This window comes from Epinephelus lanceolatus, chromosome 14 (assembly GCF_041903045.1).
Source record: "Epinephelus lanceolatus isolate andai-2023 chromosome 14, ASM4190304v1, whole genome shotgun sequence".
Classification (NCBI taxonomy): Eukaryota; Metazoa; Chordata; class Actinopteri; order Perciformes; family Serranidae; genus Epinephelus; species Epinephelus lanceolatus.
In genome coordinates, this window is record NC_135747.1 from 23,227,301 (window position 1) to 23,244,699 (window position 17,399).

Below are 17,399 nucleotides of genomic sequence, written 5' to 3' on the forward strand. Positions count from 1 at the left end.
CCGTGCATCAAGTGTGTAGGACAAATATGGTGGCCATCACGAAAAATGCAAATGGAGCCTGTGTTTGATTGGTCTATTCTGGGCCACTGTAGAAACAACATGGTGGACTCCGTGGAAGAGGACCTGCTGTATGTAGATATAAATGTCTCATTCTAATGTAACAAAAACACAACAATTCTTTTTTTCAGGTGATTATACACCAATGAAAACATAGTTATGAATATTATACTTAATTTCTGCCAGTATATCCCCATAAATCCCACACACTGTGCCTTAAGTGGTGATCACATAACTGTTATATTCATTTTTTTCAGATATAATCTTGATCGATGATTTTAAGCTTTAATTTTATCATCTGATCACAAAATCTTGATTACACCATATCAGCTACAAGTTGACTCTGCTCTTGAACTGCTGTAACCACATAAGATCAAATGTTTCCTTTCTTTTACCCTGTGCCTGCCCTCATAGATATTATTACCTCGCGTTTCGGGCTCACCAGATGCCTGAGACCAGCAAAGAGAACGTTGTCGCCATACTGGAGCGGGCCAAACTGGAAGCCTGGGTGCTGGGGAAGACAAAGGTAATGCGATAAATACACCAAAAAAAGAAAAGAAATGTAAGAAATCTGTGTTTGTGTGATTCATTTTAGCTATAATCAATACAACGTGGAATATTCTAACCTGGGCTGAACATCCTGTCAGGTTTTTCTGAGGTACTACCATGTGGAGCAGCTCAACCTGCTGCTGAGGGAGGTGATAGCACGGGTGGTTGTGATGCAAGCTTACACTAAAGGCTGGCTGGGCGCCCAACGTTACCGAAAAGAGAGGCAAAAAAGAAACCGTGGCGCCATCATCATCCAGTCAGGTACACCAGTATTAATTAAACAGTAAACAGATGAAAAGAATCATTGCAAATGAACGTGAAAATGTATTCTGCTACCACGTAATGATGAAACAGGTGCAAATCTGATGTGAATCTGACCGCTGGTTTCTCAGTGACCTCCAGTCTATTATGTGCCGGCAAGTCTTCATAAAAGAGATGAGTTTGATAACCACAGCTTGACCTACAAGGGTTAAGAGCAATGCTTCAGAGCAGACAATAAGACCTCAGAGAGTTCAAAGGGATCCATCCCTCTGCCACCTGGTTTAGCAGTGTTTTGAAGTGGGATCTTGTGTAGTATGTGCAGTCTATTTTGTTTCACAGAGGCAGGTCAGCAATCTCCTGCACACACACACACACACACACAGTGTCTCTTTCTCCTCTTAGCCTGGAGGGGCTATGTTGCTCGGCAGAACCACAAGCAAATAAAAAAGGAGCGGGAAGAGGCTGCTATCCGCATTCAGTCAGGTAAAGAAATGTTTACATTTTTCCTCTGAAGTTCTTCATATATTCAAGTGCGGACCTCTGGAATTTCTCATGTGTTCGGTGGAAATAAATGCCACTTTTTCATACATTTTCAAAAGGAAAAAGGGATAAAGGCCTGAAAACCGTACGTCTTTGTGAAACACCTTTTTGATCTCAATGAGTGGCCTACGAAACAGTAATAATTAATTAATAATGCATAAAGAAAAGCTTTTGAAAGTTTGGGCAGCATTTGGTCCCCATGTTTCAGAAGAACAGTGCATACTGAGATCCTTTTTTTCCTTTCATCTCTTTCCCAGTAAAGGCAAGAGAGGGGCTTATCCCTTCTGTTTCCTCACGACTTCCTCTCTCAAATTCCTGGCCTATTACACAGCTCTCACATACCAGAAACAAGATGCCTTTTTATACTGTCAACCTTTTCATCTGAAATGTAAATTAATTCTTACTCAGTGTGCCTTGACGAAGATCAAAGTGGGCACATTAACCTTCCCGGGTCCCACCCCCCCTCCTTGGAGCCTCTCACTGGAGGACAAGGGAGGGTGCCAAAAGGGGCAGGAGAGAGGAGGGCAGGGGGAGGAGATTTGGCATTGTTTCCCCAGCTCTCCTAAGGGCTGCCCTCATCTGGCACATGGAGCATCTCAGTCGCCTGCACACCTTGTGTAAATGTCCTCCATTAAAACCCTTGTAAATAACGCTGCAGAATGGGTAAACATGGTTTTGGTGTGAGAAAAGCCTCTCTGTCGCTGCTGTCTTTCTCTTTAGAGAAGTGTGTTTGTGTGTGGCCGCTGGGGTTCAGGGGGGGAGAACCTGAACCTGACATAAGTGGGGCCTCAGCCCCCCGGCGGAGCACTCCAGCACATTCACATTGTGTGTTCTCTGCAGCTTATAGCCTTTGAGGTGGGCTGCATTTGCATTCTGAAAATAAACAGATGCCTTTCAAATGTATGAGCCTGGTGGCTTCTCAGATCTCAGCGGGGCCTGGGGGACATGCTCACCATCGATCAGATTAGACCATGCAAAATAGAACCATGGCTCAACAATGTACTTGAGCTTTATTTTCCTGCGCATATAATTTTACAAGAAAAACACAAAGCCCGTTGATGGACTAAGTCAGCAGGCTCCGTTTACCATCCATCTGAGCCCAGTGTGTCTCAATAATCACACAATGTTTTCCCACTGCTTCACTGCACTCTGCATATGGATGATAAACACATTTCACAGGCTGTTTTAGTGCTTCGTTAAGTTGTTGTGGATTGTGTCAATTGCAACAATTACATCCGATAACTGCCTCAGTGGAAAAGTCTTAAAAAATGTAGTGAATTCCTTTATCTTAAAAAAGGCCCTAATTGGTATTAAAATCTCTTAAAATCTCTTAAAGGATTTGCCAAAACGTGGAAGGTAGGATTTTGTGATTTGTTTTTTTTTTTCTGATGTTGCGATATAAAATCATAAAGTAGTTGGTAACATCTACTTTTTAAAAATAGTTTACTGAATGCCACAATTTCACACAGATCAGGATAGCAGAAGCAACAACACTCGCTACACACGGCTAGCTAGCTTGCTCTGTATCCTGGACAACATGGGGAAGCACTGATTGAACCAAAATAAGCTATTTAACCAAGATTTCACTGCATAGCTTGAACCAGTGCAAGGCAATGTACGAAGGTTAGTTTGGTTAATGTAATACCTTTTTTGAAATCTCACATGCACAAAATCACAACGCTCCCCTAGGTCTTCTCTACCCTCACCTCCGCCATGCATAGAAGGTGTTAAGAAAAATCTGTATATTAAAGGTGCAGTGTGTAGATTTCGGGACATCTATTGGCAGAAACTGTATATAATATTTATAACTATGTTTCATTAGTGTATAATCACCTGAAAACAAGAATCATTTTGTTTACGTTACCTTAGAAGGAGCCAGTTATATCTGCATGCTGAGTGGGTCCTCTTTCGTGTAGTCCGCCATCTTGTTTTTACAGTAGCCCAGAACGGACAAATCTAACACCGGCTCTACTGGCTCTCTCTCATTTGTGTTTTCACACCAGCCACTGTAGTTCTCCTACACAGTTTCAGTTCTGCAACCTCACCACTAGATGCCACTAAATCCGAAACACTAGACCTTTAAATTCGAAGTAGATTATCTCACTTTTTCACTGGAATGAAAATATCATGATTTATACATTTGCCCAAATTGTTGCTGTCAGTTCATGATTTTTTTTGTTGGTTTGTTGGTTTGTTTGCTGTCGTTATATTTTATTTTTGGTGTCAAAAAAGGTCTTAAATCTAACTTGCCTTAGGCTGTAGGAACCCTGGGACTCTATGTGTGTTGTTTAGATGGATGGCAGAGGGAAGAATATGTTTTTCTGACCATGTGAGAGCATGTCTAACATTCATATCCTGTGCAGCTTACAGGGGCCATCGGGTGCGCCGGGACCATGGACCCCTGGGGCACATAAGTCACCCTGAGGCTGGAGGAAAGACCACCAAGGAGGAGCAAACGGGGTGAGCCTTGACATCTCTTGTCCTTCAGGGTTTGTTCTCACTGAAAGAGTGTTATCCTGCAGTTTTGATTTTTGTTACGCCTTTACTGTTTCTCCATACAGCGCAGTGAATAGGCTCCACACATGACCTCAAATGAGACCACCATTAGAGACGGTCCATTGAGCAAGAGGTCTCATACCTGTCACTCATATTTAGCCCCAATGGACAGGCTCCTCTCACACTGTAATGTACTGTTGTTTCAAGCAGGAGAGAACGCTCCTCCCTGAGCACCACCTCTTTCAGTTTTATAAACGTAATAAATATCTTTCCACCAAGATAGCACACTTGTCTGACCACAAATGGGGTTGGGCGCTGCACTGGTCTCCAGATGTACGAGCTGAAGACTTTGCGTTTATTCAGCATATGGGCAGGCCAGTCATTAAGAAAGTATGTGCTAAGCAGGAGAGCAGCCACCGACTGAACAGCAGCACACGTGGTGTCAATGGCGGCTTTTAGCTCCATGTTTAGCTTTCCTCTGCACCACATCTCACGTCAGTTGTTACAAATTCTCTAATGTTAGTTTTGAGGTTACATACTAAAATAAATAGGAGCTCCAAAAAAGAACGCAAGAAAATGACGGTAAGGACAAATATTGTGTTGCATTGCCTATCAGCGCTGATCTTAAACCAAGTCATGCGAAGAAGGGATCTCGTTCAAATCTTGGGTGACTTTTGGTCAGCGCTGTGCATCTCTCTCCAGACTCAAACTCCAAAATACAAGATTTACACATCTGAAAATGTTATGCTTGTTGTATACTCGAACCGAGCAGAGCCTCATCTGGGATTTTTCTCTCCGTGTTTACAATCATATTCCTTGGTGAGAAAAACTTCAAACCTCCACTTAACAATTCTGTTTAATCAGTGTTGGAATCTCTCCATATAGATTTATTTTGACATGATCTGGCCCATTTTCCTCCTGTAAGATCTATGTTCTCACCTACATGCTGTTCTTTTCCCTTTTGATATCCCTCCTCTCTGCCACGCATAAATTCGGTGTTTGCATCCAAATAACAGAGCCTCCAGTTGCATCACCAAGTCCAAACTGGATGAGATTTTGTTTTTCTTGACTGGAAGCATGACTGCGACTGGTGTGCGGCATTGTGTTTGCAAATGTTGTCTCATTCGGTGTTTGTTTTTTTAAATAATGCAACACTGAGTGATCACACACAGAAACACGTCTTTGTCTCTGCAAATTGCATGATCATAAGGCAGAGCTGCTTTTGCCATTAAACAGGGAGACAAAAACAATTCAGCTCTGCATTACTGCGTCATAAACAGATGCTTACAATATGTGTTACAGTCTGTGTTCATTTCAATTATGAATGTGTCTTACTTTCACAGGTCTAACGGCCCAAAGAGCAAAGAGGCACACACGGATCACATACATAGAGGAAATGTAAGTAACAGAATATCAATGAGCATTTTCTTCCGCCCGACTTTAGCCGTGTATGTAAAATGCTGCTCCTCTACAAAGCAGCTTTAACCCAGATTATTCTTTGGGAATTTTTGAGTCCTTGAGACAAAAGAGTTCTCTTGCTCCAACCTTCATCTCAGCGGAGAAGACAGGGTGGTACGGGAATGAGAGAATCAAAAGGCTGGAAATTCACGGCTGAGAATAAATGCTCGCTCTTCCCTGAGGTGATTTGTCTTTGCGCTCCTCTTTCTACAGATGTTAGACCCCTTTTTTAGTAAAGACCTGAGGTTCTTTGGTAGCACTTTGATATCCTGCTCGGATTCAATATGTGAAATAGAAGAGCCACTCCGTGACTTGGAGCACATCACAGTCTTTGAAGTCTGATCCAATTTTTGCTGCTCACCATTTGATGTTGAAAGGATGAAATGAGGAAAATGTACAGTTTTTGCCAGTAACTCTGCTGAGCATATGTAAGATTAAAAAAGCAAAATCCTTTGGAGGATGTACTTAGAAATGTTAAGCAGATTAATACTTTCCTATAGCTCTTTTATTCAAAGATAAAATTAAATATGAGAGGAAGTCTGTATGAGCTGTTTTTTACCCTCACAATTAAGTCAGTGTGGTGCTGTTTGCTAGGAGGTAGGGCTAGTAAAGGGGGATATGCAATTGCATTAGCATTTGATTAACATTGCAAAGCACATTAATGGGTTTGAGTTATATGAGTGCCAAATTGTAAATTGTAAATAAATGAATACAGCGTCTACATGAGTGAATTGAAAAGAGAAAAAAAACACATTACAGAGAGCTTGCTTTAACTTGTGTCTATTTTTCCGCTGCTTTCATTGACATTGCTCTTCTGGGTGTGTTTACGCCTCCTCTTTCAAGGTTGGCCTCGACAGCCAAGACAGACAAGTGAAAGACATCAAGAGAGACAAAGGCAGAGCAGAAGACAGTGTAACGAAGCCTTGCAGGGAGACAGCTAGACTGCGAGACATGCAGTGTAAACAAGGTAAGCCCGAGCACAGAGCTGGCGGGTGCAGGTAATTACACAAAGAGACAGCAGAAATCCCGCCTTAATGGATAAAGTGCCATTTTTAATACGGGGCCCCTTTCAACCTTTCATCCCAGCCAATCCTCTGCTGCCATTCTTTGTTGACAGCAAAAAGAGAGAAGCATTATGGGTGATCATTTCTGCGGTATTTTAATAACCCAGGTCAGCTCATCATAAACGTCTCATGGCAAGTGGAGGGGGGGGGGGGTCTTTGGAAGTGGCATGAGCACTTCAAAGCTTTCATTCTCCCGCACGGCGAGCCCTTCACTAAGGATCTCATCAATGACTCTAATAGACCTGCACAGTAACGGTGACAAGAAAATACACAAACCCTGATTTGTTGAACATATGTTTGGTTTGCTTTTTGCCCCAGGCGATGAATTACATTAATTCCTGCTGCCTGGAAGGCTGAGTGGGTGGCTGTGCAGGGGGCCTCCGATTACGGCCGTCACCCAGCCCACCGCCGGGGAAACCTGGGTAATGGGGGCCCAGCCCTTCATTAATGTTATTAGAGCGGTATGAGGTAAGAGACGGAGGTGAAATAGCGTTTAGCGGCGCGGCTGAGAGATTACGGGGATTAGACATGATAATGTAACACAGACAGGGCTCTCCAGCGGGCCCAGGATTAGTGTCAGCACGCCACAGCAGGTCTGGGTTAGATAGCGGCTAATTCGGTAATGCTGCATACAGGTGACCCCCGCTCCCAGGCATCACTGCCGCTGAAGGGAGGCAGTGTTTGATGAATTTATAATGTCAGAGTGATTATGGAGGGAAACGTTGCAGCAAATGCCAGTATGAGGGCATTTTGTATGTTTTGTCCTGTGTCACCAGAGCCTCCAGGCATTTTGAACACAGAGTTTTGAAATAAAAGCAGAATTCCTTCACTGTTTTTATTATTTCTTTGTAGTTTGACACACAACAACCTAAGATTGGTTTCATTTAATGTGTAAGAGTCCCATTCATTTGCACTGAGGTTCCTGCTCAGCCTAAAATTAGCTCAAATATGAAGTATTTAGATGATGTCATGAGCTTCTTATCCATGACACGAAGGACAATGCTCTACTTTGTATCACCTAATGCACTGATCCCCAACCTTTAAGGCTACTTGCAGCCCCTTAACCCTTTAATGGTTTTCTCAGCTGTTTGGTAAAACACATTTTGAGTTGGGATATTGTGTTAAAAATTAGTTGTACTTAACCCAACCTGATTAATCATCTCTAGCAGAAGTATGTTTGAGCCAAAACAATCCCCAAGTGGAAATATAGTCACTAAAGAAGGAACTTTAAGATGATGCTGATAGTACTGGAAATAATGAGCCAAAAAAAGGCTAATTTAACCGCTTTGACCACTTACCCTAAAGCCTAAAGTGAACCATGGTTTAAAAATGTGTTTTTGTTATATGTCAACTGTTGTATACAGATTGTTGAAAGTGTACTTCTACTGTAAAAAGACACCTCAGCTGGTGGAGATTCAGAGTTAAAGGTGGTTAAAGGGTTAAGATGAAGCAGTGTCCACTTGCGACCTGTCTTTACAGGCTGTGGCCTCAGTGAGGAAATGACTTTCGAGCTGCTCAGATTGTTCAATTTAAAGGATTTTTAGAGCAATAGGGAGGTGAAACTATCCAGGGAAAAAAGAAAAATGAAAAAAATCCCCTATATTATATGGTACATATCACTAGTAATGTCAGTCTAGAATTAAAAAGAATTTCAAATTGTTTCCAAGAAAAATCACCTTGTTTTTACAAGAATTTCGTATAAGTTAGTGTGTTTGTCTTGAAAAAAGAAAGAAGAAATCAGGTAGCTGCTCCAGAATGAACAAAAATGAAATTTCATTTTTAAAAGATACTTCTAACAATTAACAAGCAAATATTTTCCCTTGTTTTAAGATAAGACTGTAATGCCTGAAGTTGGTGAGAGAGTCATTTTTGCAGTGATAGTTATCTTGTTCCCTTTTTCCACCAAAATTAGCGCATGTCGGACCAGAGCGATGTACACAGCTCTGCAGTACATGTGTATGCCTTTCTTTGGTTTGTTTTTATCTGGTGTGTCATGTTCAACGCCACAAACAGGCCGTTGTTGTAATGAAGTCTGTTTCTGCATTGATATGAGTTTCTCCCTAACTAAATCTTACTCAAACCCTTAGCTCTAATCCTAACCACCAAGGGGGATGCTACACATTAACAGGGGGGACATTACTGGACGGGAATACATTTTGATACATCACTGGAAAACAGTTTAGTAAACAGCTGCATGGAGGCTAGTAAAAATATTACAGTGGTTACTTCTTGTTTTATATCTGTATTTATTCAGTCTCTCTTAAATTCAGTGCTAACTACATTTGGAACGATGTTTGATCGCTGCTTGGACGGAGACAGACGGTATTTGGTGGTGGCCTGTTATTGCATTGTGCCGGCAAAGGGGCTGAAATAAGTGCGTCCACCCGGGTGTCATATTCAGTCACTTCTGATCTGAGCTGAAGCTGATAAATACCTGTGACCACTGCAGATTCATTTGTTAAGGAAGTGAATGCCGATTTTAACCGTTAAATACAGAAGCCAGATGTCAGCGGGTGTTTTTAGGTTTTTTGTCCAGTATAAAAGGGTCTTTGGAGACCCACTGGGGGTCCTAACCTCCAGGTTGGGAAAGACTTACTTGATGCAACCTAAGACTTTTTTAGTTCAGTCTCATTGGCAGTGTTAAATGCAGTAAGTCAAACACTAGACTTCTTTTTGTTATTAGGTAAATTGCAGGGACTCTGCACTGAGTAAATTAGCCTTGGGCACATGAGTGACATTTCATATCTGACAGTTCAGTTATATTCTATTTAAATGTCCTGACAAAAAGAAAATCCTCTGCCGCCATGGGCTTATTTTGTGTGGAGAGCACACAGATTTTCAGGTATTCATCATCGCCCCTTTTCCTGCCTCGTTTATGTTCCAACGTCTGCTTGTGGCTCTGACTTCTTTCAGGAAACCCCATTTGAATATGTTGAGGGAGGCCACGGTGGCTCAGGCACCCAGGGCACACTTTGATCCCTGCAGATCTGAGGGTCTTTTTTTTTTTTTTCATCCCGAGATTGAGCGAGTCATGGAAGCCTTGCCCTGCCAGATGTTTGGAGACCAGGCTCCTTCCTGTGTCTCATCCTGCTGTCGCCTCTGGTGATCGCGTCGGTTCTCTCGGGCTGGAGCTCGACCTGGAGTGTTTCAGGACACCAGTGGAGAAAAACAGAAAATTAGCCATGGAAATCAAATTACCCCACCCCTCCAGACACACGCACACTCTCACACACTCTGCTCCCATTAATGCCAAAACACCGGGGCGTGACCTGGAACCTCTCAATGTGTTTGACGGACGTTGGGTCTTTTCTAAGTGATTTAACAAAGCCTAGAGTTGTGTTCAGCCCAGTTTTTTCTTTCATGTGTGAAACAAAGCAGATTAAGGAGGGAGAATATTTGGATATGTGTCTGTTACAGTGTATATCTGACACCAGGCTAGGCAACTGTTCTCACTCTTTAGCAAAAATACCCGCAGTGTTGCATTTTATGGTGGGAAGCGAGCATTAAAGCACTTTGTACTCCAGGCGCTCTCAGATGTCTGCAGCGCCAACCTTTGATTTCTCGTGTTTTGTCAGTGAAAAAGTTACACATCCACAGTGAAGTCATGTAAGCCGCGCACTCAAGACGATGTCACCTCTCGTCACCTGTCTCCGGAACCTGAATATTAATACAGCATGTTTGGAAATGAGTCACAGAGGCGTGCGCAGAAAGAAAGCCTTTGCTAGCAAGCAGCAGATATGATCAGAGTGCTGCTTATGCTCCTCAGCGTGGTAAACAGGATGGTGCTGAGGATCAGTCAGAGCTGACTTTATGGTTTATGAAAGCTGAGCTACTTATGTTAACAGGCTTTTTGAAGATTATAGTTGTGGTAAACATACATGTCAAGAGAGAGACAGCGATAAAGTGGAGCCACAACACAGAGACCAATTACCTCTGCGCCTTGGAAGATAGTTAACCTGTTCATTTGAAGGGATGAGAGGAGAGAGAAATGAAAAAAGGGTGCGAAGAAAAGTTCATGTTGACTTATTGGTTATGGTTATGTCGCCTCAGTGCATAACATGGAATAGTCAATAAGAATTGATTTTGTTTGTAGCCCTGAGCTCTCTCTGAGCTTTATAGCTGCAGCTGGGAGAGCTCATTGGAAATGCGGATGCTTTTTTCACCCACACTGAGGTCAAACCCACACTCACCAGTACATCTCACTTTCCTCTCTTCTCACTCCCTCCCTCGGCTCTTAAACGTCTTCCCACATGTCCTCCCACAAGGTTTGCAGCCACCAGGTGCTGCTCCGCAACCCACCACCACCTTCAAAGCAGCAGCAACATCACCATATCAACATGCATCTGCCAGACAAATGATCCACCCTCTCCGTGTTCTCTAGACAAATACGCTCCCACCCTCTTGCTGTCTCTCAGCCTTTTGATTGATCTGTCTGTCTCCACATATCGCAGCGTCTCAACCGGATGCCTTCAGTTTTAGGCAAATTACAGGCTCGACGTAGCGGCAGCAGAGATTTGGAAGGGATAGGAAAGACTCAACTTAACGGAAGGAGTTGCCTCTGTCTGACGCTACCTACGTAATCCTCTTAATGTCAGTGGGAGTAGTTAACAGGATGTACTTCCAAACTACTCATCATCACAATTCCAACAGAATAATCTCCTCAGACGTAAAATCTAGGTGGAAAATGATACTCCCAAGTTCTCTGTAATTTTGCACATGTGGATTGACTCATTTCATGTAGTTAAACAAAGTTTTTCCAAACACAAAACCTTATAAGTTTGTTTTTGTTGTCGACAAAATACAGTTTTATATAGTTAAATTTTTATCTAATAAAATTACGAGGGATCAAACCGATCAGGAGAGAAAAAGCTTAACGCCACTCATTTGCATATTTAATCTATTTTTGGCCTGGTTTCCTTGTCATTCACGTCTCCCTCCTCACTGCTTACTTTTTACTCATCCTGCCAGGTCACAGTTATAAATACATGTATTATGTCTGTGACAAATGATTGACTTCCACAAAGTTCAGAGATTTTTCCTCCACGCAAACATTTCTTTAGGAGTCAAAGTTCCAAATCTGCTGTCAGGGGAAATGATTGATTTCAGTGTGAAAAATTGGTTGTAAGTAACAACATCCTCTGCCTGCATTAGTGAAAACAGATGCAGGAACTACTCTTTTTTAAAGGCATTATCTGCAGGACTTGACCAGTTTGTCTTATAATTCAAAGCACATGAGTTGCTATTTAAGTATGATGTCCAAAATGACAAGGGCGGTAATAAATCTCATGAGCCCTGAAAAAGTTCTGGAAATCCTCTTCAACTTCAGATATCTGTTTGGAGTCTTTGTTTGCGACTGAAGAATAATGTCTGTGTTAGTCTGCACGCATGCATGTGTGTGTGCGCGTGTGTGTGTGCGCGAAGAGGCGGTTGTGAGGTAAAGAGAGGGGTCTGGGTTGCACATGCCTCATTTAGACATCAAAGGCCCCTGCTGATGATTTTTCCTTATAATCCATGCCTTTTGGTGCCTCTGCTCCCTCCATCTGAATAAACAAAGCCCAAGTGGTTCTCTGTGGTCTGGGAGAAGTCAGGTGATTGCAGCACGTGATTTGGGGAGTAAATCGATACATCTCTAATTTATTCCACTAAAAATCCCTTTTAGCAGCTCTTTTATGTTGTTTCTGAGGAGCATTCTGATTTTCAAGGGATTTCAAAGTGGTATTTAGAGATGTAATACGAGTCATCTGCTGCTCTTTGAAAAAGAAAGAAATACCTATCTCAAAAAGAATTTTCAGCCCTTTTTATCTTGAGAAGCAAACATGTACAATATGTAAGTTTCTCACCAAGAGGAGCAAACTCTGCTTGGCTTTCTTTTGATACGGAGAAATCAATATTGTATGAACCGCGCTGCCTCTGTATTCCCAGTCGACCATTATTCCTCCCCACCCCAAACAGCAGACATTACCCACGATCATTTAGCAAACCCCCGGTGTGAGCCACTGACTGACCCCTTCCCAGCTCTGCCTGCCCATGTCCAAGCCGCGCTCCCCTGCCAGGGGCCAGTTTGGCAGCCTGCTTGCTTGTAATATATCTGCAGGAGCAGCATTCCTCTGGGGCTGGCCTGGATCAAATGGCAGTGATTTCCCAAACAGAGGCACAGAGATGGGAGTTCTGACCCATCCTCTGATCTGCTACACACTCTAATCGCTGCGGGTCAGAATGGATAAATGGTGATGCTCAGCCCCCGTGTGTCGTGTTTTGGGTTATAGATCTGCAGCAGTAGATACAGCAACTGAGCCAGTTAAGGAAACATCTAATTGCGATTTTCTCAACCAGTATCAGAAAAGTGATAAACATAACTACAGCCCTGTACTTGTATTATTAAACAAGATATGATTAATAACAAATTCATCAAGTATCTACATTAAAGTTGAACCAGTGTTTCTAAGTGGCATTATTGTGGGAACCGTTGTCGTAAAGACAACTGTAGTACTTTCCGTTTTTCTCAGAGCCTAGCAACAACCACAGTTACCATGGTTGTACTTTTGGTTGTTCTGCCCTGATAGCTATGGGGGAGAAAACCCCCCGCTGCTATCTACTTCCTGTTTCGGTTGCATAATGGTTGACACACTTCCTTTTTGCCATAAATCGAGCCTTCATTTTCGTGGGAGACCATACCTGGTGGCAGACAGAATTGCAGAGTGAAAGTGAGCTTGTCGTGATTCTGTAGCCGTTATGTTGTGCAGTCAACATTTACTCCATAATGACACACTAAAGCAAAACACTTACCTATTAAGCCTTTAATAGAAACAGATCAAATAATGCAGCTCAATGACTTTGAGCTAAATGTTAACATTAGCATGCTAACAAATTCATGCACTCCGTCTTAGTTTATCATGTTAGCATGCTAACATTTGCTAATTAGCACTGAACACAAAGAAGTCAATTTTTCAAGATTGACCAAATATCATTTTTGACCTGATAATGATGTCAGATGAAATGTCAGGGGATCACCAAAGAGATAAATCATCTGGAGGGGACCATGAATGTATGTGCGAAATTTCATGACAATCAATTTGATAATTGTTGAGATAATACACTCAAAACCACAAATGTCAACCTCATGGTGGTGTGGAGGAGAAGTCAGTAATATTCATCCTCCAGAGATCATTGTTATCTGTACTTAATTTCATGACAATCCATCCAGGAGTTGAACAGTCTGGATGGAAGTTGTGGACCGACCAACAGGCATTGCCATGCATAGAGTGAAGCTAAAAATGACATAGAGTGGTGTTGTTTCCTTCACAAAACCACCTTTAACTAAGTGTAGAGACACCAACTTGCAGAGATTATATCAATCTGGAAACAGCCATAGCTTCTACTTGTCTGTTTGGCCAACTCACGGAGTTAATGTTAATAACTTTGGCCTTTTGGCTGTCGTCATCTTGGTTTTTTGGAACCACAAGTGACGATATTTTAGTGAGAGGGTGGAGCTGTGAAAGAGCAAGGGTTGGATCTGATTCATGGACTGTAGTGATGCTTCACAGACAGTCTGTCACTTGAGACAGCCTGCGTTTAAATATGGGTAACTTTAAAGCAAAATAAAATGTAAATGGGGGAGTTATATAAACATTCACTCCCAGTACAGTTGTCATGAATGTTAAAATTAGCTGTAGAGACCAAACCATTTTTATACCAGGCTGTAAACATATTTATTGCTGCTGTAAAGTTGGTCATTTTAACATGGGACTAATCTATGGGATTTGACTGGCTTTTGGAGCCAGCCTCAAGTGGCCATTCAAGGAACTGCAGTTTTTAGCACTTTAGTGTTGGCTTCATTTTTCAGCCTCGGACGTTGCTGCTTTGATCACTCATTAGCTAGAAAGCTATCGTTTGACCAGATAATCAGAATTTCAAGTTGACCTGTTAAATGCTTGACTGGAGCCTGAGTTATAGCAGGAACTTGACTCTCACCACAGTAACTTGGAACTTGCTTGAAGGTCAAGACCTAAGACTTGCCTGTGACTTGCATGTGTGACTTTGCACTGAATGCAGCTACAAGTCAGTTCATCACTTTTTTTTATATTTGTGGAGTTGCTAATTCTTAAGATAAATGGAGTCTGTTCTACAATAAAATTGAATTTCAAAACTTGGTTCAAGGATGTTAGGATTCATTATTTGTGATTGAGTGCTTTGATGCAATTTCAGGGGAATAAAACATTTGCTCATCAGATCCATTTCTGCATCATTAGCAGAACAATGTCCTACATACTGACTTTGTTTAACTCAAATGTAAGGTGCAAACATTTCATTTGTGCTGGTTTATTTTCTTTTCATCCCAACATGTCATGTAGATACTGTAGCTCCTTTAGGTCTCACAAAGCTAAGCAGCAACGTTGTACAATTTACCTCAATGTAATATTTAAACCTTAGTACTTCTGATGCAGCCAAACTGAGCTGTTTAGAAGAAATACACACAGCTGTTTCCCTCAGTGCATGAGATCTTTCCAAATATCCTCAAATACTCAGGGGTGACAAGGATTCACACAGTGGACGGTTCGCACCTCTGAGGCACAGATAGATAAGATTCACGGTAAAAGTTAGCTAATATCTCCGAACTGACAGGAACTTTCTGGGCATTTACAAAGTGTGACTTTAGTAAACCTGCGCTGGTTTGAATAACATCAAGAAAGCCGAGGAAATATGGGGGGGTGGAGGAGGGGAGCTTGCTCTTTGATGTATAGGATTGAGATGTGATGAGGTCTGTTCAAAGTGAGTACAAAGTAGTGTTAAGATGGAAAAAGCAAATGCAGCTTTAGTCAAGGTAGAGAAGCCGAGGTAGCAAGAGATGATGAAGAAATGTCCTGTCTCACCCGAAACGTAGGCAAAGAAGATGAAACGTTATCTGACATTAAATATAGATGCTTCCTTGTAAAGGTGCCTCGGCTTTAAAACACACTTTTGTAACCTATAAATTTTGAAACCCGGGGGTTTGCTGCAGAAGAAGAATGTAATAAGCCTTCGCAACTGTCTTATGTTTGAATAGTCAGGTTATAACGTAGCTTGTTATCTTTAGTAAGTCATCAATAACATTTCTGTGGTGAAATAAATAGTGAATTCTTCAGTGTGCTGTTTTGAACAGTCAGGGAAAACAAAGTAAGGCTGCCAAAGATGCGGTCATCTGCTGGAAGCGAGACAGCAGGAGAAAGGAGAGAAGAAGTCATTCAGTGGGTGGAAATAATAAATTACTTCTTACTCTGTTTAACAGATTAGCCACAGCTCACATTTGTATCATTAGATTCAGGAGGAAGTAGGAGGGTGAACAATTACATCTACAGTCCTGTCGATCTGCTGAGTCAGTGCAGGATTTTTATCAGATCTGTGCTCTGGTGTGCATGGTGGAAATGTACATTTTAAAGGCCCGTTTGAGGTTGTCACTTCACTTTAAAAGGTCAATTTATCAAAATGAGTGTAGTCAAATTCTATGCACTTTAATTTGGGTGGCAGCAAACATCTCAGATGCAGATATCTTATAACATCAACAATTAGAACCCAAACTACTTGTGTTGCTGGACACCACAAGCGGCAAACAAAAAGAACATTGTTTTGATTTAGGTGAAATCTATCTTGAAGTCCTTTTAAAGCAATAGTTTGACATTTTGGAAATACACTCATTCGGTTTCTTGATGAGAGTTTGATGAGAACATTTGCGCCACTCTCATTCTATATACTAACTGCAGCTAGCAGCAGGCTAGCTTAGCTTAGCATTCAGACTGGAAATGGGGAAACAGCCAGCCTCATCCTCAACCTGCTCCCTTCATCAAAAAGCCTGTGGGATTTTCCATTGGATTAATGTAGAAAATAAGCTACATTAATCAAAGGTTTATAATACAGGTTTTGTTCAGCAAGGTATCTGCACAAATGAACAGCACTTTTATGAATTTTAAAGTGTAAATGCAGCCACCAGGACTTAAAAGCTAACGTCAGGCTAAAAACAAACTAGACCATGGTCGCATGACTTCACGTCACCACCACCAAGAGACTGTAAAACCATGTTCAGTGTGATGACGTTCTGTATTCTCATTTAGCCACTTGTTAGCAACTGCCTTTTTGGGACACATAGAAGCTTCAAAATTCAGGAGTGGGATATTTAACAAAGCGCGAAAGTCTGGGAAATGGGAACACATTTCCAGGGCTTTAACACATTCCTGGAGCCCTCTATAGTGGACAAACTGTGGAATTACAACTTCTGGGTCCTTCACATGATGCCATTGGTCCCAAAAAATACTTTTCCCCAAAGACTTTGTGAAAGAGATGTCTGTAAATCAGTGGATATACATTTTTTTATGTCACAACCCCTGCAAAATGATTCATTTCACTATTGGGATCGGTCTGTTTGGTCTGATAGTAAAGTCTGAGTCTAGTAAAGTTGCAGAGGGCTAAACTAGAAGTTAGCTGCTCAGCCAGTGGAAGCCTTCAGTGTGGGCCCAGTGATGCAGAAGATCTGGATAATTTTTTACCTAGGAAGTCAAACCTTTTTGGCTTCATGCAACATTGGGCAACTTTTATAGGAATAAGTGGTGCCCCGCATCCAACACTGTATCCAGTTCTCTTTATACATCCATTGATTGTATAGAAGTCTAAGAGAAATGACCCGGCTTTTCACTTGATTTATTGCCTTAGTAAACATTTTCCTGATGAGTTTTGGTCCCAATTTCTACCTTTGTACCTTTTGGAAATTATGGTACCATTTAGAATAAAACAGACGATGAAGTGAGGTATGCTTTGGGGTGTGGCTACCTTTTGATTGACAAGTCTGCACCACAATAACCTGTCAGTCAGGTTTGAGGCATAACAGTGCGTATACTCTACAGCCCCACCCTTTCTTCCAAATATGGTAACTTCTGGCCCCTAAAAAACAAGATGGTGACGGCCAAAATGACCAACTTGAGACTTTAAATGGTGGTCCATAAAGCA

The 17,399-nt window shown here is 41.8% G+C and overlaps 1 protein-coding gene across 1 annotated transcript in view; it reads left to right on the top strand.

The window, feature by feature from the left end:
* myo3b (myosin IIIB) overlaps nucleotides 1-17,399 on the top strand; it is a 72,369-nt gene that overhangs the window by 51,333 nt on the left and 3,637 nt on the right. The window contains 6 exon segments of the mRNA XM_033617997.2: nucleotides 472-583; nucleotides 705-867; nucleotides 1,270-1,350; nucleotides 3,771-3,867; nucleotides 5,247-5,301; nucleotides 6,205-6,328. Coding sequence (XP_033473888.2) covers nucleotides 472-583; nucleotides 705-867; nucleotides 1,270-1,350; nucleotides 3,771-3,867; nucleotides 5,247-5,301; nucleotides 6,205-6,328 — 632 coding nt within the window.